Genomic DNA, 26,952 nt, shown 5'->3' on the forward strand with positions numbered 1-26,952 from the left:
AAGGGATGCGGGACGCATGTGGGATGAGGGCTGTGCTTTAGAATCTGCTGTGTGGTGCCGCCTCCCTGCTAAGGAAGGTCCTGGAATCGGCCCTCGCCTGTTCCTGGCTTCCTCCCAGTGCGGCTCCCGGGCAGGGCCGTGGGGGCTGCCATCTATAGCTGCTGAGGTCGCTCTGTGTTTGTGTTCCAGGGAGGGATCAACGCTGCCCTGGGAAACATGGAGGAGGACAACTGGAGGTGGCACTTCTATGACACCGTGAAGGGCTCCGACTGGCTGGGGGACCAGGACGCCATCCACTACATGACAGAGCAGGCCCCTGCCTCCGTGGTGGAGGTAACGGCCTCACAGCCTGTTTGCATTAGGGTACAGGCAGATGTGGGCAGAGGAGAAGATGGGCGCGAAATGATGGGGTCAGTGGGGGCACCTCTCCTCTTACGAGCCACTCGATTCACTTCCCAGGACATACTTCTCTTTTCTGAAGGGTCGCCTTGTCCATAAGATGTGCTCGTTGGGGTCTGCAGGTTTAGGTTGAAGTTGCTCAGGGTACAGGAGTCTCTCCATCGCTGTGGGGTACGAGGTGCTGTTTTTATGTTGCACAGCTAGAGAATTACGGCATGCCCTTCAGCAGAACTGAAGACGGGAAGATCTACCAGCGTGCTTTCGGTGGACAGAGCCTCAAGTTTGGAAAAGGCGGGCAGGCCCATCGCTGCTGCTGTGTGGCCGACCGCACTGGCCACTCGCTGTTGCACACGCTGTATGGACGGGTGAGTGAGGCCGCCTGGGGCACGGTGTGGGCCAGACAGCGTGCTGCTGAGCCGGACGCAGGGACCCTGGGGCGGGTCCGAGTGGCAGCAAGCAGGCCTGAGTAGTGTCTTCAGAAGCAACGGAATAACTTGGGAGACTTTGTACAGTGACTGTTTGTTTGAAGTTTTCTGTTTTAGAAAATTAAATTCATAATCAGTACAGACCAGGTTTGAATTGCTGACCTGCCACACTGAAAGTAGAAGAGGACAGCAGGGATTTTAAGGCTCTTTCACCATGTCTGAGTTCCTGATTTGTTTTAATATTTGACTGTTAAAACAGGACTAAGACCTGAGAGATACTCGTAATTGTCACGGGCCAATCCGGGCCAGCGTCGGCATGGCCAGATAATCTGTATTCTGAACTCTGGTTTTCCAATGGGGACAGGTCATTGATTTGCAAGTGTTAGGACACGAGTGGCTTCTCTGACCAAGTGTGCAGACAAATATGTGACAGGACCTGCCCGTCCCATGGAATTGTGTGTCACGTGGGGTGCTGGCAGTTTTAGTGAGAAACCTTTCCATTAGCTGAGGGGATGTCGGACCCATACCTTGTCCGGTACCGAACCTTCTGGTACCAGGGAAAACAGTCCAGCAGCTGCCCGCTACATGTGACCACAGATGTGGCCGGTGTGCTGAGGGGCTGTATGTTTTGCTTTATTTAGATTAAGTGGCTGCGTGTGGCCAGAGCTCCCGTATAGAACAGCCCAGTTAAGTCGAGACCGTGTGGTCCGTGGGCCCAGCTGTGGCATCAAACTCTGAGGGGAGTGTCCTGCTGTGTGTGGCGCCAGAGAGCCTGGACTGCCTCCCGGATGTGTGGACATAAGGGCTGTGTTAGCACCTCACTGGTCTCCTCTGGTGTGCAGCAGCGTGCGTGCATCCTTTTTATGTTTCCTTTACATAGTTGGGACCAGAGCCCCTTTTGAGTTATTACACGACCACACCAGTGCTTTGGGTGCTGTGACCCCTTTCCAGCTTGGTGCTCTCCAGGGCTTACCTGATCCGTGTGTTACGACCAGACAAGGCCTTCACCTGTTCACATGAAAACGTCACCTTCAGTGTTGTTTAACACCCGAAATGCAGTGGGAAATGTGCCTTTTTTTTCCTTCTTGTTTTTAGTCTCTGCGATACGATACCAGCTATTTTGTAGAGTACTTTGCTTTGGATCTCCTGATGGAAGACGGGGAGTGTCGTGGTGTCATCGCACTGTGCATAGAAGATGGTTCCATCCACCGCATAAGAGCAAGGAACACTGTTGTAGCTACTGGGTAGGAATCTAATTTTCATGGTGCTTCGCATCACTGTAGGGAAGCTTACTTTAAGGGGGTCTTGACTGTAATAAAGGGCAGGCAGTTGGAATAGTGGTTCAGACGTTACCTAACCTGGGAGGGTAGTCACCTGAGCCAGCCTCAGTTCGTTCTCTCCCAAGGGGAGCACCTGCCTCTGACCTGGGCAAGAAAGTGTCATCAGTTTGCAGCGGGGAGGACCCTAGAGGAAACTGAGGCCTGGAGACTCACGTGACACTTTCTGGAATAACATTTCTTTTGCGTTAATTGACCCTGTGTTTTTATTGATTTCTGGGGTAGATTAGTGCTGTTTGTTCACGTGATGAAAAGGATTGATTTCCATTTTATATAAACAGTCTGTTATTTTAACCCTTAAAAAGGTGAGTCTATAAACATTTAAAAATTTTGTTATAGAAGTGAGAAATGCTTCTCCAAAGGGCAGTCACTTGGACAGTACAGAAGTACTAAAGGACAAGTGAGAGTTCCCTGTCCCTAGGCGCCCTTCCAGTTGCCCAGGGAATGTGTGCAGAGGGCACCGGGTGCAGAGGAGGTCCCGACGGGCGCTGTGCGCACTCACTGCTCTGCTGGCCATCTGTTTCCAGGGGCTACGGGCGCACCTACTTCAGCTGCACGTCGGCCCACACCAGCACCGGTGACGGCACCGCCATGATTACCAGAGCAGGCCTTCCCTGCCAGGACTTGGAGTTCGTTCAGTTCCACCCCACAGGTAGGATGGGCTGTGTTCATGGAATCGGGCTCTTTGTGTCTTTCAAGCGTTAAGCATCAGTACGTGTGGGGCGCTCACTGTGGTCCCTTTCTCATCCCGTGGGTCCTAACGCGTCATTTCCTCAGAAGACTGCCCCTGGCCTAGTGTACTTATCCCACTTGCAAAGCAGCTGTTGCTCCGTGTCCTCCCCACTGGGCTGTGCGTTCTGGGCGGCTCGGTAACTGTGCTCAGTGCTGGCATCTGGTAGGACCTCAGTCAGTATTTACTGAGCGAGTCTCCTGGAAGCCAGAGAGTGGCCCAGGCGGATTCAGTATGTGGGGTGGACATCGGGCTACCCCGACCGGTAACATCAGGACGCACTCCCAGAGGTGCTGATGAGTGAGGGTGCAGTCGGGGTGCACGTGAGCTCGTTTTGGGGTGTCAGACAGTTGGGAGTACAGTGTGATATTCGGAAGGGGGCTCTAGGCTGGGGGTGCTGGCTGAGCGAATTTGGGGATGTCATCTGGTTTCTGAGAAGCTGTGTCTTGGGAGACGGATCTCGCGCTGACCTTTCTTTCTAGGTGGCTTTTCTGACCTGTCGACAGAAGAGCCTCCGTGTGTGGCAGTGGCCACCACACTAAGAGCAAAACCTGTTTTTTCTCTTTCCTTTGCAGTACGTTCTATGAAAAATTTAAAAATGTTATCAGGTGCTTTTACAATTGCTGGTTATAACCAGTAAGATTGAGAAGTCTGAGACTTGTGGACTGCCTCTGCAATGCCATTGAAACTAGGAAAACTGAAAAGCAGATGAAATGCAGGATTTTGCATTCTCCTTGTAAAAACAAGAGAACCTCACTGGTGTAGGAGTGGGAGAGTCAGCTGTCAGCTGTCGGATTACGTCATGTTTTTGTCTTCTTCGTTAAAATCCAAGTGAGGCGTGGCCTCCTTGTTCTCATAGGTTGAGGGACAGTCACAGTGAAGGGTGTGGGCCTGGTGGGTGGCCACTGTGACTTTGGAACGTTGGGCAGCTTACTGAGCTTTAATTGCCCGTCCCTGAAAGTGGGGAGAAGAGTACCTGGTATCGTCGAGGAAGTCAGGATTGCACTAAGGACAGTGTAAGTATTAACTGTAGTTATTACCCTTGTCGGTATGTGGTTACTTCAGAGAATAACTTGCCAAGCTGGCTTTTCTTACCTAAACTGGTCACTACAGTTTCAGGGTACAAAAGGATGTTTGAAAAGTAAAATAAGACCTGAGATGTTGAACATGTCCTAGCTGTGTTGCAAGGTTAAAGTGGGAGTGTCTGTGTGGCCGTGTCACTGTCCACCGCAGCCGTCCATCCTCTCGCGGCGTAGTCATCCAGACGCCCTGTTTACTAATCCTGAACGTCTCCTGTCGTACCCTGTTGGGTGTAACGCCCTTTGTATACTCGCTTCCTCTCCCCCATGCCTTGAGAACATACTTGTATTGGAAGTGCAGGTGTGACTTGGTTGGGTCTTGCAGGCATCTACGGCGCTGGCTGTCTCATCACGGAGGGGTGCCGCGGCGAGGGCGGCATTCTCATCAACAGCCAGGGCGAGCGCTTCATGGAGCGGTACGCCCCCGTCGCCAAGGACCTGGCCTCCCGAGACGTCGTGTCTCGATCCATGACTCTGGAGATCCGTGAAGGCAGGTCTGTGCACCTGTCCCGTGTGTCTGGTGGGCAGTGTTCATGTCTGTGTGTTCACGAGGGCTGGTGTGGCCTCAGTGTGAGCTCAGGCTACGGGCTCACCTCTGCTGCCTCCGACCGTCACCTCAGTTCACTTCTCCCCAGAGCCCTGCCTTTGGAGAAGTGTAGCCAGTTGGGTGTAACTCTCTCCAGTCTGTGGGACATACTTTGTGAGTGAGTGTGTGATACACACAGTCACTGTTGAGGAGTGCGACAGCACATGAGCCCTTGGCATTGTGCTGTGTCACCCACACGCTTTGTTCTTCCACAAAGGCAGCTTTAGACTCGTCAGTGGGTGACACTGCTCCTTACTCTGGTGACACATCACATAGCTGCTGGTGTGGCCCTTGGAGGTTTTCCGTTTTTACGTAAAACTGAGAGGTCAAATGATTCTTTGGAGTATTTGGCATAAAAGGGCTTTGTAAAGGCTCGGGAACCCATGGCACACAGCTCAGTGAGGCTGGGATGTGTGTGTGCGGCTCACAGCTGGCACATAGCAGGTGCTTAGGAAAGACGAGGTGGCTGGATTTTTATCGCGTGTGAGGAAATGGGGAATGTCCCGTGCTGCGGTGGTTCTGTGCTCTCCCATCTTGTCAGGGTTGTTCTTTGTCTCACGCTGTGCGGTCCCTTTCCACCAGGGGCTGTGGTCCTGAGAAGGACCATGTGTACCTGCAGCTGCACCACCTGCCCCCGGAGCAGCTGGCCGTCCGCCTGCCTGGCATTTCAGAGACTGCCATGATCTTTGCGGGCGTGGACGTCACCAAGGAGCCAATCCCTGTCCTCCCTACTGTGCACTACAACATGGGTGGTATTCCCACCAACTACAAGGGACAGGTGATGCCACGGGGAAGGGTGGGGACGGTGGGCCCCCCCCGCAGTGGCCCCTGTAGAGGGATGGTAGTTAGAGGCCGAGGACAGGACTGTCGGAGAGTGCGAGCTAGCCAATGGCCGCACTTACTTGAACTGCTGCTACTGGACGGCCTGGGAGGTCCCAGTCTCAGTGTTTGCCTTCACTCCTTAGTAACAATCGATTCTTAGTGATTTCTCATCCCATCTTAGTGAATATGAATAGTCATAGTGACATTTGCATTACTTTTATCTTTACAGTGAGCTTGTGAATTGAGTCTCCTATAATTCATACCACTGGGTGGTGTGCAGTTCGCACAGCTCTTCAGTCAGGTGGAGTGGGTGGGGTGGTGGTCTTACAATAGGTGAGCACTAAGTTGGAAGGGCCTGATGCACAGCTGCAATCTCAGCCTCCCAGTTCACTGCTCCTGCAACGTGCGCGCTCTCTGCTATGCTCCCTGCGTGCTCCCTCCCGTGTTCCCTGCGTGCTCCCTTATGTGTTCCCTGCGTGCTCCCTTATGTGTTCCCTGTGGTGCTCCCTGCGTGCTCCCTCCCGTGTTCCCTGCGGTGCTCCCTGAACACTCTGCCGTGTTCCCTGCGGTGCTCCCTGCACACCCCCTGCCATGCTCCCTGTGGTGCCCCGTGCACACTCCCATGTTCCCTACACGCTCCCTGCATGCTCTCTTCCTTGAGTCCACAGTGAGAAGGTGGTGGGTGAGCTTCCTGGTGAGAACTAGACGTGGCACTGAAGTCCCAGGTGCTGCCATCTGGGCTACTCTGACCCCTCAGCATGGGTAGTGGCGTATCGCGGGCAGAGGGTGACAGGGCAGTGCGTGCGGAGGATCCCTGTCACACTCAGTGTTCTCGTGTATGCTGCGCTCTCATGTCTGCTCCCCCCCTCCTTTCCCACAGGTTCTTAGGCACGTGAATGGCCAGGACGAAGTCGTGCCTGGCCTGTACGCGTGTGGGGAGGCCGCTTGCGCCTCCGTGCACGGCGCCAACCGTCTCGGGGCCAACTCGCTCTTGGACCTGGTCGTCTTTGGCCGGGCGTGCGCCCTGAGCATCGCAGAGTCCTGCAGACCCGGTACGGTTCTCCTCAAGTAACCGGGTGCTTCTGGAGTCAGGGTGCTTGTGACCACACAGTAGCAGTCTGCTTTTTCCCCAGAAGTGACAAAACACATTCAGAGGGTTCGTGTTGATACACTTGAGATGACACAGGCTGGGTGAGGTCTTAAAAGCTGACAGGATAACATTTTTGGTCAGAATTTTACTTTGTAGTCATTATGTTCTGCTTAGAAAAGTCACTATTAGGAGATTGTTCTTTTCAGGTAAAGTTTATCATATATTACTTGTCTGATATATTTACTTGCAGTGAAATACTTAAAATCATAGGTATAAATGAATATATAAGTTCTTGGTACTTACAGAAAAGTAATTTAGGCCGTTCTAAAAGCAAAGTGTAAGTAATCTGCTAAAGGAGAAAGGGATGGCGGGATGCAGACAAAACACAGGCTGGGTCATGCCTCCCCTGTTAGTGACACAATGGATTTGAAGCCTTGCGTTTCTTCTGGTGGTAACTAAAATATTTGCAGAGGACAATCCAAGTGCTAGAAGTGTGAGCCCCATTGAGACCAAGACAGTTATTGTGGCTCCTGCCACCAAAGACCCTACATGGCTGACCTTGCCCCGTCTGTTACAGCAGTAATGTGAGTGGGAGACACTTCCCAAGGCCAGGACAGTGGGGTCCCTGGGCCCCCAGGTTTCCCATTACATTTCACTCGTTGTTGGTTTTAACTGTTCAGTTCGCTTTTTTTACCGAGCAGAAGTTTTTTGCATAGATTTTAAGTTGGTGAAAGTGATGCAGGAGAAAGAGGCAGTCTTACTAAGCACTAATGAAGCATAGCCCTTAGTGGAATGAGGTGCTGTACCCCCTTTCCTGTCTGCAGTTGCCGAGGTGTGCGTAGTAAGGGAGTGGCAGCATGTTCACTCCGCCCCGCTCAGATCACAGCGCCAGGCTGAGAAACAGGGGTGGAGCCTAGTCTCCAGTCACCTCGTCCGCGCCCGACCTGCTGCTCTCCTCACTGTCGCGCTGAGCCCGGTGCCCAGTCTCAGCGCAGGGCGGAAAGCTTGAGGTTCCCTTTCTCTGAAAATGAGAATAAGGAAGTTTCATAAGAATACCTTGTACTTCTATATCTGAAGGATCGGTACACACATAAAAAATGTTTTTACAGTCAGCAATGCAAAGGAACAAACTAGCCATACGTGCAGCAGTGAGCATGACTCAGATATGAGAGGTTGTATGGTCCGGACTCAGAAGCTACATTGTACAGTTTCATTTAGATGACATTCTGGAAAAGGCAGAACTAGGGACAAAGGAAGATGGATGGGTATTTGCCAGGGACCCTATCCTGCCTGTGGTGGGGCCTACGCACTTCTGTCCAGGGTCGCAAATCTCTAAACATGGCGGTGGACTTTACTTGTCCTCTAATTTCAAAGTGAAAAGAGGAATAGAAAAATGTTTATACTACTGCTCCCCTCAAAATGTGAATATTTTAAACATTGAAATGTTGACAATCCCAATCTGTATTCTGACTGGTGGATACAGGAATCTGTGTGCGTGTTAAGATTTGTAGAACTATGCACCTAAAGGGAAGAGTCAATTTTACTGAATGACCTTTTTTTTTGTTTTGTTTTAATTGGGGTGACAATTGTTAGTAAAATTACATAGATTTCAGGTGTACAATTCTGTATCACATCATCTATAAATTACATTGTGTGTTCACCACCCAGAGTCAGTGGTTACTGATTGTTTTATAATCCCCTCACCTTCCCCCTTACCCTCACCCCACCCCCCCGCCCATGTAGCAACCCTCAGTTTTTCCTCTTTGTCTCCAAAACTGTTTCTGATTAGTTGAATGACCATTTTTTAAAACATGAAAAACAAGCAAACGAACCAGCCGGCTGCCTAGAAGAGCTCTGGCAGCAGAGAGGCCAGTGCCAGGTCCCCTGGAGAGAGTGGCTGCAAGCAGCTCTGCAGGCCTTTGTCTCCTGCACTGCATACCTCCTGCATATATCACCTGCTGGATATAAAACGTTTCATGTCATCCCAGAAAAGCCTTAAAACTCCTCAAAATATTTATCTTTATAGAAAGGTGGGAGAGCAGACGTTGAGGTTTAAGTAAGACGGCACAAGGGTCAGGATTGGCAGGAGACCTGGGTGGGAAGGGTGTTAGCAGAATTGCTAAGAACCGCTATTCTGAAGGATGCCATTTTCCCTTAGTAGAGGAATAGTGCAAAGTGTGTTCGTATAAATTAATTTTTAAACTTGAGATGGTTTCTCTTGTTCATTCAAAAATTGCTTATTGGACACCTACTCTTTACCAGAAATGTTGTCTTGATGTTTACTTTTTTGCCCAAGTTAACAGATGGTTCCTCGGGTATAGGGTTGTCCAGGTGGAGTTCAGGTGCGTTTTCCAAACTCTCTGAAAAGTTATAGTACGCACTTGCTGCCATGTGTAATCCATCGGGTTTTTCTCAGTGTTTTTCAGAAGTTAAATTCTAGCCTCTTTTTTTTTTTTTTTTCAGGAGATAAAGTTGCCCCGATTAAAGCAAATGCTGGGGAAGAATCTGTCATGAACCTTGACAAATTAAGATTTGCTGACGGAAGCATAAGAACATCGGAACTACGGCTCAACATGCAGAAGGTAAGAACCAGACGCTGAGCCTACATGGGCTTTGGGATGAAAGCTGAAGGATGAATTCCTGCTGAAGCAAGTTGGAGTGCAAAAGAGATCCGATGAGACAGAAATGTGTGTCTTTGCGCATTCGAGGCTGGGCCAGCTGCCCAGGGACTCGGGCTTGTCATGAGCTCCAGGGTGCTCGCGTGTGGGCTTCCCTCCTTACCATCTCTGCCATAGTGTGGACGGCACAGCCTATGGGCAATGGAAGGTCCAGGAGGCTCAGTTCCCACTGGAAGCTTCATTTTAGCAGGCTTCCTAGAAGCCCAGCAATGTCATTGCCAAAAAATTAATGCCATCAGCATACCAAGCTTCCAGTAACTCTGGGAGTCTCTAAACTGGGCCCATTGATGCCTCTAAAATCAAGGAATGGGGAGCCTGGATCGTGGGTGGAAACTAATCTGTGCATTGGTTATTGTCAGTATTTACCTTCGAGAGCATGTCTGATGGAACATTCTGTGAGGGTGGAAACATTCCGTTATCTTTGAGCACACGTGACTGTAGAGCACGTGAAATGTAGCCAGTCTGACTAAAGAACTGAATTTCAGTTTTAAGGTAGATAGGTATATGTGGTTAGTGGGTACTGCATTAACTAACACAGGTTTAGATGAATAAAAATAATATGTAAAACAGACAGGAATCAAGCAAATTCTTCTAATATGGGATTCTTGGCACATGAACAAGATCTCTGTCCACTTTAAATTATTTACAAGACTTTTTGTGTGGACGTTTCCTGAAAAGAAGCCCGTTGCGTTCGTCCGATTGTGAAAGGGGTCCAGTGGCCCATACATACAGACACCACCAACAGGAAAAAGTTGTGTGCAGCCCTTCTCATAGGGCTGTGGATCAGTCTCCGGGTGGGGCTTGGGCCTCACGGAGGCTTCCTGAAGTGGTAAGGACGAGAGCATGAGTTAGGGACATGTGGGATTAAGGCCCTGCGGCACTTCTGTAGGGTACTGACTGCTGGGACAGGTGTACGCTGTGTAGATAGGCTGGAGGTACGAGACTGCGTAGGGAGCACTGGAGGCTCTCCTACCAGACGAGGCAGGTACTGGTATCTGTCACGTGCCAGGCAGTGTTCCCAATGCCAGAGTCAGCGCTGACCAGAACACAGACTTTCCTGCCCTGTGGGGCTTGCGTTTGAGTGAGTGGGGGAGTGACTTTTCTACTGCTTTCACGGTAGAAATAGAAAAGAAATGAGGTATGTATTGAAAAGGAATAGACAAAATTATTCATTACAGATATGATTACCTAAGAATTCCAAGAGAATAAAGTGAAAAATTAATAAAAACGATGTAAGAATGACATAAGGTGTCTGGATAAAAGATTCATATTCAAAAATCAGCAGCTTTCCAAGGTTCTCAGAATAATCCATTCAGAAGTTGATGTCATGAGCTGCAGCCAAAAAGGTTCAAATGCCTTGAACGCCCTGACCAGGACTGTGGAAAAGGGAAGCAAAACACAGCGACCGGAGACCAGGACGAGTGTTTTCCCTGATACTCACTAGACACTACGACAGCGTTTTCCACTTGTTCTTCCTGAAAAGCCTTGACCTGGAAGCTGTGCATTAGCACCTCACAGCGTGTCACTGTAAAGAAGTCGACGAGCTTCCACTAAGTTAACTTGTATAACTCCATTAGCCTGATACTGGCAGAGGAAGAGACATCTATGTCAGTGAAACAAAACCAAGTCTAGAAACAGGCCTCAGTACCCTGATTTAGCACACAATAAAGGGGCTTTTCAGGAGCGATGACGAGAAGTCATTCAGTAAATGATAGGAAACAAAGGTAGAGCCTACTTCTCAGCACACCTAAAATTAGTTCATATCACATTTCTTATGAGTAGAAACAGTAAAACTGTAAGGTACTTAACATGAGGAGCTTCTACACAGTAACCTGAAGACCAGGCAGTGAGGGTTCCCAGGCCTCTTACCTCACACCTTCCACCTCACTCGGTGCCTCATCATCTCAACACCTCCTGGTTTATATCACCAAGGGGGCGTTTGGGGGCTTCCGTGATATTACCAGCAAACCTGTGAGTGGGACGAGAAGGCAGCCCATAGCCCACATACAGCGGCTGTCTTCTCGGGAATTCCAGGATGGAGTGGTCGTGTCCTTTCTGCCACGATGTATTAAAAGCTTTGATCAAACTTCATTTTAACATCTACTTATGATAAAAACTCTCAACAAAGTGGGTATAGAAGGAATACACCTCAGCATAAGAGGCCATAGATGACAAACCCACTGAGTATGAATACATCACACTCAGCGGTGAAAGCTGGAAACTTCTTCTGAGATCCTGTAACAAGACAAGGATATCCACTTCACCACTTTTATTCAGCAAAGCACTGGAAGTCCTGGCCACAGCAGTCAGGCGAGACAAACGAAAGGCATCCAAATGGGAAAAGAAGTAAAATTGTCACAGATGACATGATAATATAGAGAGAGAACCCTAAAGAATTCAAAAAATTATTAGAACTGATGAACGAATTCAGTCAAGTTACAGGATACAAAATCAACATACAAAAATTAGTTACGTTTCTATACAGTGATAATGAGTTATCAGAAAGAGAAATTAAGAGAACAATCCCATTTACATTTGCATCAAAAAGAGTAAAATACATAGGAATAAATTTAACCCAGTGAAAAACCTGTACACTGAAAGAAATTGAAGGGGTGGCCGGTTAGCTCAGTTGGTTAGAGCGTGGTGCTAATAACAGCAAAGTTGCCAGTTCGATCCCCACATGGGCCACTGAGCTGCGCGCTCCTTAAAAAAAAAAAAAAAAGAAATTGAAGAGGACAAAAATAAATGGAAAGGCATTCTCTGTTTGTAGATGGGAAGAATCAGTGTTGTTAAAATGTCCACACGACCCCAAGTAATCTGCAGATTTAGTGTAATCCCTATCAAAATTCTGATGGCATTTTTCACATGAATAGAACAACTAATGCTAAAATTTGTGTGGAAACAAAAGGCCCCAAATAGCCACAGCAGTCTTGAGAGGAAAGGACAAAGTTTGGAGGTATCATGCTCCCTGATTTCAAACTGTATTACAAGCCTACCGTAATCAAAATGGTGTGGTATTGTCATAAGAGCAGACACATAGATCAGTGGAACAGAAGAGAGAGACCAGAAACCCATGCACATAGTCACTTAACAATAAAGAAGCCATGAATGTACAGACAATCTCTTCAGTGGTTTTGAGAGAACTGGACAGCCACAAGCAAGAGAATGAAACTGGACCCCTATCTCACACCATACATAAACATTAACTCAAAATGGATGAGACCTGAAACCATGAAGCTCCTAGAAAAAAACAGAGGCAGTGAACTCCTTAACATCAATCTTGGCAATGATTTTTGGGATTTGACACCGAAGCAAAGGCAGCTAAAGTACAGCAAAAGTAAACAAGTGGGACCACAAAAAGCATCTGCTCAGCAACAGAAACCGACAAAATGCAAAGTCATCCTACTGAACGGGAGAAAATACTTGCAAATCATTTATCTGATAAGGGGCTCATGTACAAAATATTTAAAGAACTCAAAACTCGAGCAAAAAAATCAAACAATCCAATTGAAAAATGGGCAGATCTGAATAGACATTTTTCCAACGAGGACATACAATTCCACTTGTGGGTATTTATCCAAAGAAAAAGAAAATGCTAACTTGAGAAGATACGTGCTCCTCCATGTTCACTGCAGCATTACTTACAGTAGCCAAGGCATGGAAACATCGACAGATGACTGGATGGAGAGGGGCACATGTGTGCAGTGGACTGCTATGCAGCCATAGAGAAGAAGGGAGTCCTGCCGTGGGCGACAGCATGGTGGGCACTGTGCTGAGTGAGGTAAGTCACAGGAAGACAAATACCATATGATGTCGCTGGAACCTTAAAACACTCACACAAAACCAAGCTCATAGGTACAGTGAACAGATTGGTAGTTGCCAGAAGTGGGGCTGGGTAAAATGAGTTAAAAATACGTCCTGGGGATGCAATGGACGTACTACATGGTGACTATAGTTACAAACTACTGCGTATTTGAAAGTTGCTACGAGAGTATCTCACAAACAAAAACCACATTTTAAAATTCAGAGTAACAAACACAGTCTGCATTTCCTAGTTTTCTGTTTAGTTACATAAATACCTTATGAAGAACATCTAGGGGGTTAGCCATGGCTGGGGTGGCCTTGTGTGCGTCAAGGTCAAGTGGGGCTTGGTGTTGCAGACCATGCAGAACCACGCCGCCGTGTTCCGGGTGGGCAGCGTGCTGCAGGAAGGCTGTGAGAAGATCAGCCATCTGTATGGGGACCTCAAGCACCTGAAGACGTTTGATAGAGGTGAGCAGCTCCCAGGCCTCTCTGCCCATGCTGGATGCCCCATCCACACTGACGGGGGTGGGGGCTGTCTGACAGGACCGGTCTGTCTCACGGGAGCCTTGTGTGTCCCCAGGGATGGTCTGGAACACCGACCTGGTGGAGACCCTGGAGCTGCAGAACCTGATGCTCTGTGCACTGCAGACCATTTACGGGGCAGAGGCCCGGAAGGAGTCACGTGGGGCCCACGCCAGGGAAGACTACAAGGTGCCACTGCAAACCCGCTCGCTGCCAGCTGGTAGCCAGCCCCAGTGGCCCTGACCTCGTCGGGACTGGGCCGTGGTGCACACGGGATGCATGCAGGCTGGGATCTGGGATGGGCTGGTCCAGAGGTACTTGCCTTTGACTCGAGGCTGACCCCTGGCACGTGGCGCTTCTGCACACCCTGCGTGTGGTACTGAGCTGCACCGTGTTACGTGTGGTGCGTTAGAAATTGTAGCTGGCAGGGCCTGGGCTGGAAAAGGGACAAGGCCAGCTGGGGACAACGGGGCCTCCTTGTTAAGTGGGTCGGGGCTCATACCAGCCTGGCGGTGAGTTTGCCCTGTTTTCTGGTTGTGTTGCTGTTTGACCAATGAGACATGTGGGATGTAAGTGTTGACAGTCTTTGCTGAAACACGCCTTCTCTGTCGGCCTCAGGATCGGGTGGACGAGTATGACTACTCCAAGCCCGTCCAGGGGCAGCAGCGGAAGCCATTTGAGCAGCATTGGAGGAAACACACCCTCTCCTACGTCGACCTCAGGACTGGGAAGGTAGGTGGGGGGAGTGGTCTGCTCACGGGCACCAATAGACCCCTACATTTGATGAACTGGGACCAGCAGCATGGATTTTCATCGACAGCTGACAAATGTGACACCCCACTGAAAAGGACACTGTCATCAGGCTTCTGTCTGGAAGCAGGATCCAGCGAGGGTGGGTGGGTCAGAGGGCTGGCCTTGGCTGGCGGACATGGTGATTCCCGAGCCCAGGGAGAGGAGGGTCAGGGCGTAGGGGTGGGATGAGAGACACTCCTGCCCTGCTCTCCCCTGGGCTGGACCACCTGGAGGCAGCCTCAGGGAAGCCCAGGCGATGCTGGAGTGAGCAGAGGCGGGGAGTGGTGGGCAGATCCTGGAAACTGCCTGTGGAGGCTCCCGGTCTCATTTCACCAAACACATTCACCCATTGGGCATCGGTGCCAGGCGTTACAATTCAGGTACACTGTTTAGCCCTAAGCTTTTCATAGCTTGTAAGGGTTCGTCTTGATCATTTGTCTGGGTCTGCAGACACTGCTCTGTGCTCATCACTTCACAATAAATAGGGCCGCCTACTGTGACTGGCAGTAGTTGGCATCATTTTTCAGGAAGGCTATTTTCTGACTGTATAGGAAGAAGTCAGACTTTCCCCTCTTGGTACAAGCCAATTGTTAGTAATCTTTGGGTTTTTTTCTGATTATAAAAGAAATACGTGCTCATGTTAGACAGTATAGAAAGTACAAAAATAATAAAGAAAATTAACATTTATAAGCTCACTAATTAGAAATATCCTTTATTGTCATTTTGAAATATTTCAAGTTTTGTATATATGTATACTTTCTTTCCCTTATGTGTATGTGTATAAATATTCACTGACAAGTAGAAAGAAAAAAACTGGAAATAAATACAGAGTATAAAGATACTTCAAGTATGACAGTATATAATGGGTTTTCCCTGCATTTGGAGCATTTTTGTAAAGCATCAAGAATTTTGTACAGTTTGTTTTAATTGCTGGGTTCTGTTGTGTGGATTTATCATAATGACATGGCGAGCCCCGTTGTGAGTTTAGATCGCTTTTGAGTTTGTTGTTGAAAAATGCACCAGTGAATACCTTTCAGTTCCTGCATACCTGTCTGCAAATCTAGTTGTATAGTTAATTTTTCAAAAGAGCGCAAGGAGAAGGCTGTTAGTACATTTTGTGCCCCACCTTACCACTGATTCTTCTCTTTAAGGTCTCGCTGGAATACAGACCCGTGATCGACAAGACTTTGAATGAGACTGACTGCGCCACCGTCCCTCCCGCCATTCGCTCCTACTGATGGGCCTGGAGTCCACCAGCTCTTGTAATTATGTACAGTACAGCTCGCGCACATGTTCGGAGCATAACTGTTCTTGAATCCTGTACTCTAGTACATAAGGATTGATTTGAATAGAGCTCATCTGCCCAGTGGTCAGCAGCTTGCCATTAATCAGAAGTGTGAAGCTTACCTTTATTCCCTGGCTTCATTCTTATAAAATAATAAAAGTGGATACAATCCTTACATAAAACATGAATTACAAACTTGGCGTTAGGCGTGGTTGTTGACCTGAAATATAAAGTGTGATTCTTTTATTCTGGTACATTTTGTTGTACGTATTTAAGTAAAAATGAGTTTTAGTGCTTGGCAGCAAATGAGGAAAACTTCTTCCTCGTTCTCGGTAAACAAGTGGTTTAATGTGTGAACATGTGTCAGAAAGCATTTAAATAACCAAATATGAAATGGAGCTGATGTGGGTGTAGGTGGGTTGTTGCTTCCCTCCCCACTTCCTTTCCTGTGCTGCGTGGGGTCACCCAAGTGCTGGTCTCAGAGTCGGCTTCTCTCTATAGATGCCAGTCCAAGGCAGTTAGGTTCATCTACTTAAGATTCTGTTTTTCAGTTTTCGGGATTGTCTTTGAAATGTTTACATTTGTAAACACATCAGACATTTACATGACCTCGGAGCTCCCCTCCTTAATTGCCCTGACCCGCTCCCCTGCCCCCCTTCTGCCCAGAGCATTGTTTTCTCTTCCTTGTGAGTGTGGAAGGAAAACGAAAGGAGACGGACATTCAGTCGTATTACACGGACCGTGTGTCCTGGGGTCATCCCTCAGCATCAGTACAGACACTTCCTTCTGACTGCACCGTGCTCCCTGCCGAGTGGACCTTCTCCCCTAGTGCAGACGTCTGTGCTGTCTCCAGTACTACCACAGTGGGTAACAGTGTGAAGTTGTTTTCTGTGCTGCTGCTTGGAGGTCAAGTCCCAGGTGCAGAATTGCTGAGTGCCGTGCTTTAGTTAGTGTCGCCCAATTCTCTTTAGGGGCTCAGTGACACAGTCCTTGTATCCTCATCCCATAGCGTTGCAAAGAAGAAAGTATGATGGCAACCTGTGGCTGTGTACCACTCACATGATAGCAGATTTTATCTTCCTATAGCTTGCTTTTTTCCGATTAGCATTTTTAACATCTCTTTGAAGGTATAATTGCAGAAGAAAACGCATTCAACACCCCTGAGTTTCCTCCCCCTTTTCTCCCCACTAGTCCACAGGGAACCACTGACCTGCTCGCTGTCCTTACAGATTAGTTTGCCTCGTCTCTGAGTTTTATGTAAATGAAGTTGTGCAGCATGTCCTCTTGTCATGCACAAGGGGCTTGCTGTGTTTCCTGGGTTGAGGGCTGCATCAGGGGTCACAACGCCTAGCCTGCTCCCTGCCACACTTCAGCCACCAGAGGGCGCTCAGGCACAGTGGTGGGTTCTGGGGCTGCACAAGTCGGGGGAGTGTCACGGACACATGAGTGTCTGCAACCCAATTGCAAATCTAGCTGTGACAGGCACAGAGGAGAATGTTACTTCAAATGGAACTGAGTCTGCAACCTTAGTGAGCCACATAGTCTAATGACAAATAGAGCCACTAAGAAATCCTAAATGTCCATCAGTAATCTCATTACTACCGTGTTCCCCGGAAAATAAGACCTATCCGGACAATCAACTCTAATGCGTCTTTTGGAGCAAAAATTAAGACCGGGTCTTATTTTACTATAATACAAGCCCAGGTCTAATATAATATATAATATAAATATAATAATATAATGACAAGGTTTTATATTCATTTTTGCTCCAAAAGACGCATTAGAGCTGATTGTCCGGCTAGGTCTTATTTTAGGGGAAACACGGTTAGAAGTGTCGGTATTTAGTTCTTAAAATTGTATAGTGTGAGTTAAAGTTAATAATGACTACATTTATGTTAAAACTAATTTTTTTCTAAGAAAGGAAAAAGATTCAAAATCAGAGAGGTTAAAACCCTGAAATGCTAAATTTGGAATAGAAATAAAAGTGTAAACTCATTCTTTTCCTTGTTCTTCTACAAAATACACAATTCCTAGCTCTGCCTGTAGTAGTGGACACCCCAAGTACCTGGACTACAGCTTGCATACTGTACCCCCTTGAAATAAACCAGGGCTCCGTGAAAAATTGCTGATTCCTGGGTTGGGAGGAAATGTGCAAGATGAGCCTAAAATGGTTTCTCTATTCGGAAAGCAGAGAGACCATCAAAGACTGCCAGGAGACCATGTCAGACGGTGCGTGGGAACCAGCAGACAATAATGATCGCAGCATCTGATTGAATCAGATTGAATGTATTAAAAACAATGTAAACTCATAGTTTTAAAAAAAAAAAAAAAACAGCCAAAACCAAACAAAAACATGTAATTGGTCACTCTTGAAAGTAGGGTACTAACTTCTAACACTGCAAATGAACAATTAAAGGAAAATAGTTAAATGGTAACCTGGTTGATCAGGGAACATTCTTTACAGAGGGATTCCTGTAAGTATGTGAGTAAGGGATGATAGGCTTTGAGGTCACCACTTTGCAATCCCTAAGGCAGTGGTCTGGATTGAATGTGCACCAGAGTTACTCTGTGGGATTGTTGGGGTCCCCACCCACCCCAGAACTTATGATGCAATAGGCCCTGGGGTACAGCCTGAGAATTGGTACCTGCATGGAACGATGTGGCCCAACAAACGTGAAGGAGACAATTTTCAGGAGCAAACAGGTGGAAAGACAACTGATGACCTCAGACCACTTCATCCCAGTCAGTACACGCAATGAGAAAGTCTGCCAGAGCATTTTGAGAGCTGAGTGGAAGCATTCACATGGGCTTTCTGCCACACTCAGGTGTGAGGACAGTGAATGAAGAGCCAGCACAGGTACTCCTGAAGCATGAGAAGATGACAATAGAAAGGCCAATTTGGTTTCAAAGAAATAACTGATGGGAGTAGTTTCCTTGTTTGCCTCCTACTTCTGAGCCTTCAGGCTACTTTCATGTGTATTCTGAGACCAACAAAAGCACCAGCGGGTGGGTAGTCTGGAAATGTGTCTATGGGACTCCACTAGTTTATGAGCCTTGGAACAGAATATTTCACTGAAAAGATTTTGCAAATATGACGGGTTGTAAATGAATCCACGTGTTAGGGAAATTGACAAATCAGAGAAGAAAAAAAATACGAATCAAGATAAAAAAGAATACTCCCCAAAGAGAAGATGTGGATAATTTCTAACAAAGACTAAAAGAAGCAAAAAGGAGAACATGGTAACATACTCAGACTTGCACTGTCCATGCAACAGCCAGCCACATGGCTATTTATATTTAAGTTCATTAAACTCGCATCAAATTTAAAATCCTATTCCCGCATCACCTTGATGCATTTCAAGTGCTAGTAGCCACATGTGGCAAGTAGCTGCCATGCAGGACAACAGATACAAAACAATGCCGTCAATGCAGAAAGTTTCAGTAGCCAGTAGACATATGCTAGAATCGTTTCATACTCCACACCACATACCATGTTTCCCTGAAAATATGACCTCGTCAGACAATCAGTTCTAATGTGTCTTTTGGAGCAAAAATTAACATATGACCGGGTCTTATATTAAGTTTTGCTCCAAAAGACGCATTAGAGCTGATTGGCTAGGTCTTTGTTGTTTCGGGGAAACAGTGTCTGACCACTACTCAGTAAAAAGCCCGATAAACACAAAGTGTAGTCATCCTTTCATACTGAATTCTGCCAGTGTTGCAAAGGGAGGGGGAAGCTGGGTGCGGTGGGCTCTGTTCTCCACAATTCTGCACTAGAGGCTCTGAAAGGGAAAGTGACTGAGAAAGAGAGGTTCTCCATTGTGCCAATGTCCCAGTGCAGCTGACAACACATAGGTAATGAATCACAGTGCCTTTGGAGGGCAGATACAAAATGTGTGTGTGCAAATGCACACTCACACGGGACAGAAGAAGGGGCATAACTGGTCATCGTTTAACATTTATAGAGAGCTTACGGAACGCGAAAGGCAGCATGAACAAGAGGGTGGACTGTGGAAACTGCTAGGAATGCCGGCATCCAGAAAGCCAATGTTTAGACAAATTCTGAGCATAATATGCCAATGAGCTCAGAGAATTAGACCAAAAGGAAAGAGTGGCCCGACACTAGATAGTTGTGATACAACGTTAAGGTAGGGAAGAAAGCAGTGTTGTCTTTCCTCTTCCCTCCAGGAGCACCGTCTAAATGGAAAGCTTAGAACACACCTGGTTAGCAGGGAATTGATCCGACGGAGGCAAGGAGATAGTGGCAAGCACATCAATACTTTAAATGAAAGAGTCAGCAGAAGCGGGGTCGACATGGTCTGCCTCTTTCTATTGGCAGAGGTGCTCTCCATGGTTGCCGTACCTCTTTGTTAAGTAGCGACAGGACTTCAAGGCAATGCCTCCCACCGATGGCAGTGGTCCATGGTGTGGACTCGAGAGTGAAGGTGTGCCCGAGCAGCACAGCACGGGGACGTGACTCACGTGTAGTGCTCACACTGAGCCCTTCAGAGATCAGGGCTGAGGTGGAGGGAGGGACTGAGGCTGCCTAGTCTGAACGCACCAGGCCAGTCTCTGGACTCCTAGATGCATTTGTGCATCTATATGAGCACACATGGGGCGAGGTGACTTTTTCTATAGACCCTCGTTTCCTAGTGATTAATCTCCCTTTTTGGAGTTGTCTTGCCAGAGCTGAGACAATGCAGGAAAAGCCCAGGCAGAATCTCCTTCCTTTGCCTGCTTGACTTTAGGCCAGCTATGGTTTTGTCATCAGTGAAATGTGGACCAGGTGCTGGCATGAGGATTCCATAACGTAGCATTTAAACCCTAGAGCAGCTGCTAGCTCATTGTAAGCCTTCAGAAAGTGATTCCTGACTCCCCACCCCCACCCACCCACCCCTAGAGCTAATCACAAAGTGGAACGGAGCCCTCTGGGCCCCACAGAGGGTGTTGGCTGTGCCAGTCCAGGCTGGGGACTCGGCCAGTGTTGGAGCTGGTGACACTGTCAGGAGAGGCAGGCCGAGGCCTGCTGCAGTCGCCGAGGTGCTTCCTGCTGACATTTTCCTATACGTGCTGTGCCGGAAAACTTGCAAAATCATACTTATTAATTGTGTAGACTTCTAGAGAACAAAAGAGGAGCCAGAGGAGGGAGATAGAAGAAACATGGATTTCAGAAACTGCAGATCAAAGAGATGTGGAAAATCCAGAAAGGACTGTTCAACAAGTGATGTGAATACTTTCTGAGGAGAAAAACCAGAAACCAGTTGACTTCACAAAGTCATGAGAAAAAAAATCCACATTGTTGAAGAGGTTTGTAGGTTAATACTTCAGGTGAATGCCAAAGTCACGGACTATCTCAATTTATTTGAAGAATTTCAAAGAACTCTCAAGCATGTGGCCTCGTGGTTAAGCGAGAGAAAGAAAAATGGGACAGAGGATAATAGAGTTGGAAGAATGACAGCTGGTCAGAGCTACGGCTGAGCCCAGGGCGCTGAATAATGGATTAGTGTCCACTGGGAGCAGTCTCAGGTGCCTCCCATAAGAGGCCATCCTTGGCTCCGCTTCCTTCGACGTCCTGGTGAGCAACGAGCTCGTTTTCCCGCACGAAATGCTTCCCAGCTCCGAGGAGGAAAAGTCAGCGTTTAAAAACCCGCGAGGCTGGAGCAGTCTATGAACAGGAATAGATCCAGCGTCCTGATCCAGACCCGGGCGGGAGGGGCGAGGCTGGCTGACAGCGGGGGTAAAGCAAGTGCTCTAAAGCCGGGAATTCGCTCAAAACGCGGAACCGCGTCGTTGGCGTCCAGATGAGGGCGGTATCTGTGCCCGGGAGTAGGGTCCGCCCTGGCGCGGAGCAAGAGAGGGGTCCCGGGTCCGCAGGCCAGGAGAGCCGCTGGTGAGGCCCGGGCAAAGGCACCCAGGCGACCCGACGAAAGGAAGCGGGGGAGGGAGGGAGAGGGGTGGAAACTCCAGAGAAGCGCGAGAGTGTCACACGCGCGCTCGTCCCTTGGTCACGTTCGCTTCCACGACTTTCTTCTGACGCAAGGATTAAAGGTGCCCGAGTGGAATACCTTCCGCCCCTCACGTCCGCTCCGCAGGGAACTTGCAGGCGGCGGGAGGCTCGCACAGGTACCCGCTCCGCGGGCCAGACACGCGGCGGGGCTGGCGGGACTCGAGCGTTGCCTGGCAACGACGCCGCGAGGGGATTGGCTGTGTCCGGCCCCGTGACTTTCTCGGAGACACGCACTTCCTGTGTCCCCGGAAGTGGCGTGCGCTCCAGGCCCAGACCCTGCAGAGGCGGAAGTGGAGACGCCCAGAGCCCTCTCGCTTCGCCGCCGACTCCCAGCTCAGCCGCGCGCCTCGGCCCATGGCCGCCTACCCCTACCGCCCGGGCCCCGGGGCCGCCCCCGGCCCAGCCGCGGGCGCGGCGCTGCCGGACCAGAGCTTCCTGTGGAACGTCTTCCAGAGGTGAGGCCTGCGCGTGCGGGCGCCGACGGGACTGCGCCGGCCCGTCCCGGGCGTCCTGCTCCATCCGCCGCCTCCCGGCCTCCCGTCGCTCGCCTCCCCCGCCTCCTGCCCCGTGGCACCCCGACCCTGAGCCCCTCCGGTCTCTGCTCTCCCTCAGGCCTCCGGTCCTGCCCCCCGGCCCCGTGCCTTCTGTCTCTGGGCTCCTCCCTCGCGCCGGCCATCCCGAGCTCGGAGCCGGCTGAGGACGCCCTGGGCTCGGCCTCCTCCACACCCCACCCTGCCAGCCAAATGGCCGCAGTTGAGGGCCGGGTGGTTGCTGGCTCTTGCTGCAGCGGGCGATGCTAGGCCAGCTTTAGGTAAACAGAAACACAGACCCTGCTCCCAAGCTGTTAAGGTGCCAGAAGTCGGGAAGGAAGCTGGGACGTGGTGGCTGCTGGGGCAGGTGACCCGTTACCTGAGCTCTTTCTGTTGAGGGACGTCCTTCCGTGAATGAATGACCGAAACTTGAGTGACTTGCTCAGGGAGTGACTTAGCTGATTGAGAGAATCTTCCTGTTCGTGAACCAGAGAGAAACTGGTGCGGGTGGACTTAAGACCGGCTACGGGAGGACGGGAGACACGAGCGGGGGAAGCTGGAAAAGGGACTGGGCGTGTTCAAGGAGAGACAGCTTGGACTTTGGCAGGTGGAGTGCTTGGGATGGGTGCAGGCAGCTCCGGTCCCGTTCCCCAGCACAGCACAGTGAAAGGGCCCTGGGAAGGACTGTGCCAGGACCGAGGAAGGAGGGACCGTCATGTCACGGGTCAAGTTTTGGGCTTGCCATGTTTGCTGTTCGTGCACTTTGAATCCCCAGCTGAACTGGTCTTGATTTTGTAGGGTTGATAAAGACAGGAGCGGCGTGATATCCGACAATGAACTCCAGCAAGCACTCTCCAACGGTGAGTTGGCCGTCAGGACTTCTGAACCAAACCAGGCTGACCCACCTGTACACCTGTTTACTCACTGGCACGCGGTGGGGTGTTTCTGGTTCATTCTGCGAGGTGGTTTCCTGGTGGTCCTCAGTGCTGCTCTGAGCCGAGCGCCTTGCAGAGCTACACAAAGGACTGGATGAGCTCAGGGAAACCCTGTTAAAGAAACGCAAGCTGGGGTTAGATTTGGGGCAGGGGGAGGAAGTTTAGCTTTGTACAGCACAGAGCCTCCAGGAGTCTTGAAGGTCATTGAATTTCCTAGGTGTCTGATCTTTGTGGCCTCTTTGGGGAGGGTCATCAAGGTCCCGGAAGCTCCAATGGGGAAGCTGTTGGGCTGTGTTGGAGATGCTGGGCACGGGTAGTGTGGGGGGTGTCTGTCAGTGAGGGAGTACTGGGCACTCAGGTGGGGTGCAGGGCTCACAGCTCTTGTGGGGTGTGTGCTGGACTTCTTCCCCATTTCAGCTAAAGGTCTCACTACCATTAGAGACCTTTCGCTTCATGAAGCGTCGTCACTGTATTGCCCTTTCTTTAATTCCTTTGATGCCGCTGTCTTCTGTGATTCTCGTATCTGTAGCCTTTCTAGAGGCATGCCATTTATGCTACAAAGGGGTTGCTTTTGAGACGTGAAGATGTTGAAAGGCACTTTGGTGGGGGGAAGAAGTTTGATGTTGTAGAAAGACTGGAATGGGTAGTGGGGAATGCCAGCCCTACCCCCACCCCTGCCATGCAGGCTGTGGGCTCAAGCCAGCGCCCCCACTGTTAGCATGACCCAGGTGCTGGGGGTTTTGTTGCCTTGTGGTTTATGTGAGCCAAGGGTTTGTTTCCACAGCGGAGCACATTTCCTTTACAGAGTGGTAGGTACCACTGACTTCATTCCCAGCCTTGAACATATGTGGGCCACAGATATGGTGCACAGCTTCTCGTGTATTGATGTAGATTGATGTCAGGAAATTAAGAAATGCCATTACTCCTGCCTTGACAAGTGTGGCTTCTCGATTCTTCTCTGACCATTATTAACCACTCCGTGTTGTTTTGTTAAGAGCACCTGGATCCAGCAGGCTGCAGTCTGGCAAATCCTGGCTTAAAATTTTTGGAGCGCTGACCGAATGGGTGCTTTCTTCACGTCATGTGTGACAGACAGGTGTCTGGATGTTAGCGTGGGTGCCCAGCAGTGGCCAGCAGGAAGGGCTCTCCTTCTGAGCTCCTCCCCAGTGACTGGTCTGTTTGGATGTCTCCTTTTTGTGTGTTTGCTGTAAGAGTTGAGAGCTGTCCAGGTTTATGTGTGAAACCTGCTCAATTGGGAGTCCTGGTCAAATACTAGCAATCGGCCCATCTTGGGGTTCAGTGAGGTCACTGGGTTTAAATCCTGGCTGAACCGGTGCTAGGAATGTGACCTGGAGCAAACTTGACCTTGCAGGTCCCACAGTTTGTGGGAGGCCAAGTGGAGCAGGGGCTCAGCACTGCTGACTGCATGAGGAGTGCAGCGTGCCTGCCGCTGGCACTGCCGAGGAGCCAGCTCATGTCGTGATGGGCTCTCTCCACCTGGTGGTGGTGGTGGTGGTGGTGGTGGTTGTGCTGGTGGGGTTGCCACCTACCAGGGTGCTGCCAGGCGCTTAGCAGACCTCATCCCACAGCAGCTGTTTGCGCCCTGTGGTGTGGGGGCCTTCTGTCTGACCTGTGGCTTCAGGCTCCTGTCGCTTCACTAGAGGGTGACAGTGCTGCCCCTGGTTCCTGTGGGGTTCAGAGCACATGGCTCTGTATATGTCAGGCTGTGGTCTTGAACCCCGCTTGACGACACCTCTGCCAGGAGCCTGCCTGAGAGAGAATTGGAACGGTTGCCGAAGCAACTATTCAGTCCCCTTTCCTAAGGTCATTTGCAGTCAGTATCTGGTATAACCCAACTGACAGCATTATTTGTGGCCTTGTAGTGTCGCTTTTCTTGAACTTTCCTGTGGGATTCCCTCGACTTCTGTTGGGGGCATGAAGAACTGGCCCCACGAAGCAGTCACTTAGCCCTGAGACGGGGGGGCTGCCCTGGAGATGGCTGGGTCACTCCTGCCTGGGACTGGTGCCACTTGTGCTCTGAGCACAGGTGCTGCTTGCTTTGTCTTGCTCGTGTCTTATAAACCCTGACTCATTTAAGCAGTTACGTTTTCCTCTCAAATTTGCTGCTAACAGTGTAGCAAGAGTGGAGAGCTTTCAGAGGGGAGCTTCATGAACGTAGCCTCAGACTCCTCACTTGCTTATCCTCCTTTTCTCCTGCCATCCAAAATATTTAAATTGACTTACCTGACTGTTTTCATAAACTTCAATTCTTTCTGTAGCAAGGCAGATGATTGGTGAGGACAGATTTCTGGTCCTTTTCACAGCACCGCAGAGCAGGTGACAGTATCGCTACCACTTGGCTTGCCCAGTTGCCATCGTATGTCTCCCGCTGCAGAGCCAGGATTGGAACCCCAAAGTGTTGCTGGAGCAGGGCAGGGCAGCCCCCGCAGTGAGGGAGGCCTCGCTTGGCGCCCTGGGGCTGCCACCCTGTGCCCCAGCCTCCTGGTGGGTGTGCTGCCCCGCCCTTGAACTCCTGTGGTGCTTTGATGCGCTCCTTCCTCCTGTCACAGTCGTGCTCCAAGTGTCTCTTCCTGGACAAAGGCCATTTGGTTACTGGATGACGTGTCACTACTCTCCACTCTCCTCCCTGAACTCTCACAGCTGATACCATTGAAGTTGTTTCGGCGTCTGACTTTTCTCCCAGGAATGGGCTTGTTTTCGTGTGAGAGTTAGGATTTTAGGCTCTTCAGGAACCCAGTTTTGTCAGCTTATTGCTGGAGGGGAAACTGGAGTTGCAGAGCAGCACGGCTTCTCACTTGCCTACATCTGTGCCCCAAGTGCTCTGTTGGCATCAGTTGAAAGCGTCCTGGGTGCTGTGGGGACCAGGTCCTGGACGGACTTACTGCCACAGGAAAGCCTCTAGAAATGCCTGCTCTGGGGGACATGTGGTCCGTGTGTTTCAGGGGACAGAAGAGGGCCGTTGTCATGCCTTCGTCTTGAAATAACCTGTCACAAGCTAGCGCAGCTTTTAGGTACTTGTTTCACTTTCACGTTGTTTCTTGGGATTAAGGGAGTTAATTCTGCTCAAGCCTTCTCTTGGTGCTTTGAGGTTTGCCTTAGCACACTAGTGTGTTTCGAGGAGGCGTTTTTTAGCTGTGTTTTTCAAAAATAATTGGTACATTCTTTCTAAGGTATTTTTATCAAAATAGAGTTCCAGTTCCCTTGGGGAATCCCATATTAAGGAGAGAAATCAGACCATCCAAGCAGACAGTTAGTTCCCTGCCGCCTTTGATCAGGTCTCGTCACCACCCCTGACCCATTGCCAGGGGTGTGGCGGTGTCGGCTGCACAGGGAGTGTGCGATCTGCGGTGTGTGGTCGAGGCCTGACTCAGCAGGCTGGGCTGCTCAGAGCCCGCAGTTTCCAAGAAGGGCCTGTTTGATGACGGGCTGCCTCTGGAATGTTCGGCTGATAAGGGTGTCTTGTCCACTGAGAGCCTTGAGCTCATCGTACCCAGTTGCCTGGATAGTTTCCACTGCAAGTGTGGTGACAGCAAACACCTACCTTCCCTCTGGGTGTCGGGAGCCTCTGACTGACCCGCGAGAAAAGCCCTGGGCTCCAGGCTCAGGGGCACTCCCCTGGTTGGCAGCCCCTCATGTGTGTCCTCAGCCTGTCACAGGAGGATTAGGCATGTCCTGCATGACCATGGGGCCGCTGGAAGCTCTGCCTAGTCTCCCCCCAACTGTCCCATGCCTTTCCCTCTGCTGGTTTTCCCGTGCTCTTCCGCTGTAGCAAGCTGTGACCATGAATGTTGTCGGTCCTCAGTAGGCATCGAGCCTGAGGGAGGTCTGGGGACCCTCAGTGCAGCCTGTCAGGTCTGCTCTTCCCAGGAACTTGCCCACCACAGTGCCACATGGAAACACAGATGGTTGG

General features: G+C 49.9%; 2 protein-coding genes and 1 long non-coding RNA gene across 6 annotated transcripts in view; 2 read left to right on the forward strand and 1 right to left on the reverse strand.

The window, feature by feature from the left end:
- The window catches only part of SDHA (succinate dehydrogenase complex flavoprotein subunit A), a 24,614-nt gene extending 8,811 nt beyond the window's left edge, over window positions 1-15,803 (forward strand). The window contains exons 4-15 of the mRNA XM_033110484.1: window positions 190-333; window positions 600-764; window positions 1,920-2,068; window positions 2,689-2,813; window positions 4,296-4,464; window positions 5,139-5,334; window positions 6,259-6,430; window positions 8,932-9,050; window positions 13,307-13,418; window positions 13,531-13,661; window positions 14,091-14,204; window positions 15,416-15,803. Coding sequence (XP_032966375.1) covers window positions 190-333; window positions 600-764; window positions 1,920-2,068; window positions 2,689-2,813; window positions 4,296-4,464; window positions 5,139-5,334; window positions 6,259-6,430; window positions 8,932-9,050; window positions 13,307-13,418; window positions 13,531-13,661; window positions 14,091-14,204; window positions 15,416-15,502 — 1,683 coding nt within the window. The 3' untranslated portion in view covers window positions 15,503-15,803. The remainder of the gene's footprint in view (window positions 1-189; window positions 334-599; window positions 765-1,919; window positions 2,069-2,688; window positions 2,814-4,295; window positions 4,465-5,138; window positions 5,335-6,258; window positions 6,431-8,931; window positions 9,051-13,306; window positions 13,419-13,530; window positions 13,662-14,090; window positions 14,205-15,415) is intronic.
- On the reverse strand, window positions 8,362-22,876 carry LOC117024862 (uncharacterized). The gene is made up of 3 exons (XR_004423531.1): window positions 22,466-22,876; window positions 18,195-18,412; window positions 8,362-8,426 (listed from the first exon to the last, which is right to left on the reverse strand). It is a non-coding gene; the product is annotated as an uncharacterized LOC117024862 (long non-coding RNA).
- Window positions 21,787-26,952, forward strand: part of PDCD6 (programmed cell death 6) — a 17,465-nt gene continuing 12,299 nt past the window's right edge. The window contains exons 1-2 of one of the 4 annotated variants that reach the window (XM_033110487.1): window positions 21,787-22,011; window positions 22,885-22,946. In XM_033110487.1, coding sequence (XP_032966378.1) covers window positions 21,911-22,011; window positions 22,885-22,946 — 163 coding nt within the window. In that variant the 5' untranslated portion in view covers window positions 21,787-21,910. The remainder of the gene's footprint in view (window positions 22,012-22,884; window positions 22,947-26,952) is intronic. The other 3 variants (XM_033110488.1, XM_033110491.1, XM_033110489.1) reach the window with 3 other exon arrangements.

Source organism: Rhinolophus ferrumequinum, chromosome 7, assembly GCF_004115265.2.
Source record: "Rhinolophus ferrumequinum isolate MPI-CBG mRhiFer1 chromosome 7, mRhiFer1_v1.p, whole genome shotgun sequence".
In the NCBI taxonomy this organism is placed as follows: Eukaryota; Metazoa; Chordata; class Mammalia; order Chiroptera; family Rhinolophidae; genus Rhinolophus; species Rhinolophus ferrumequinum.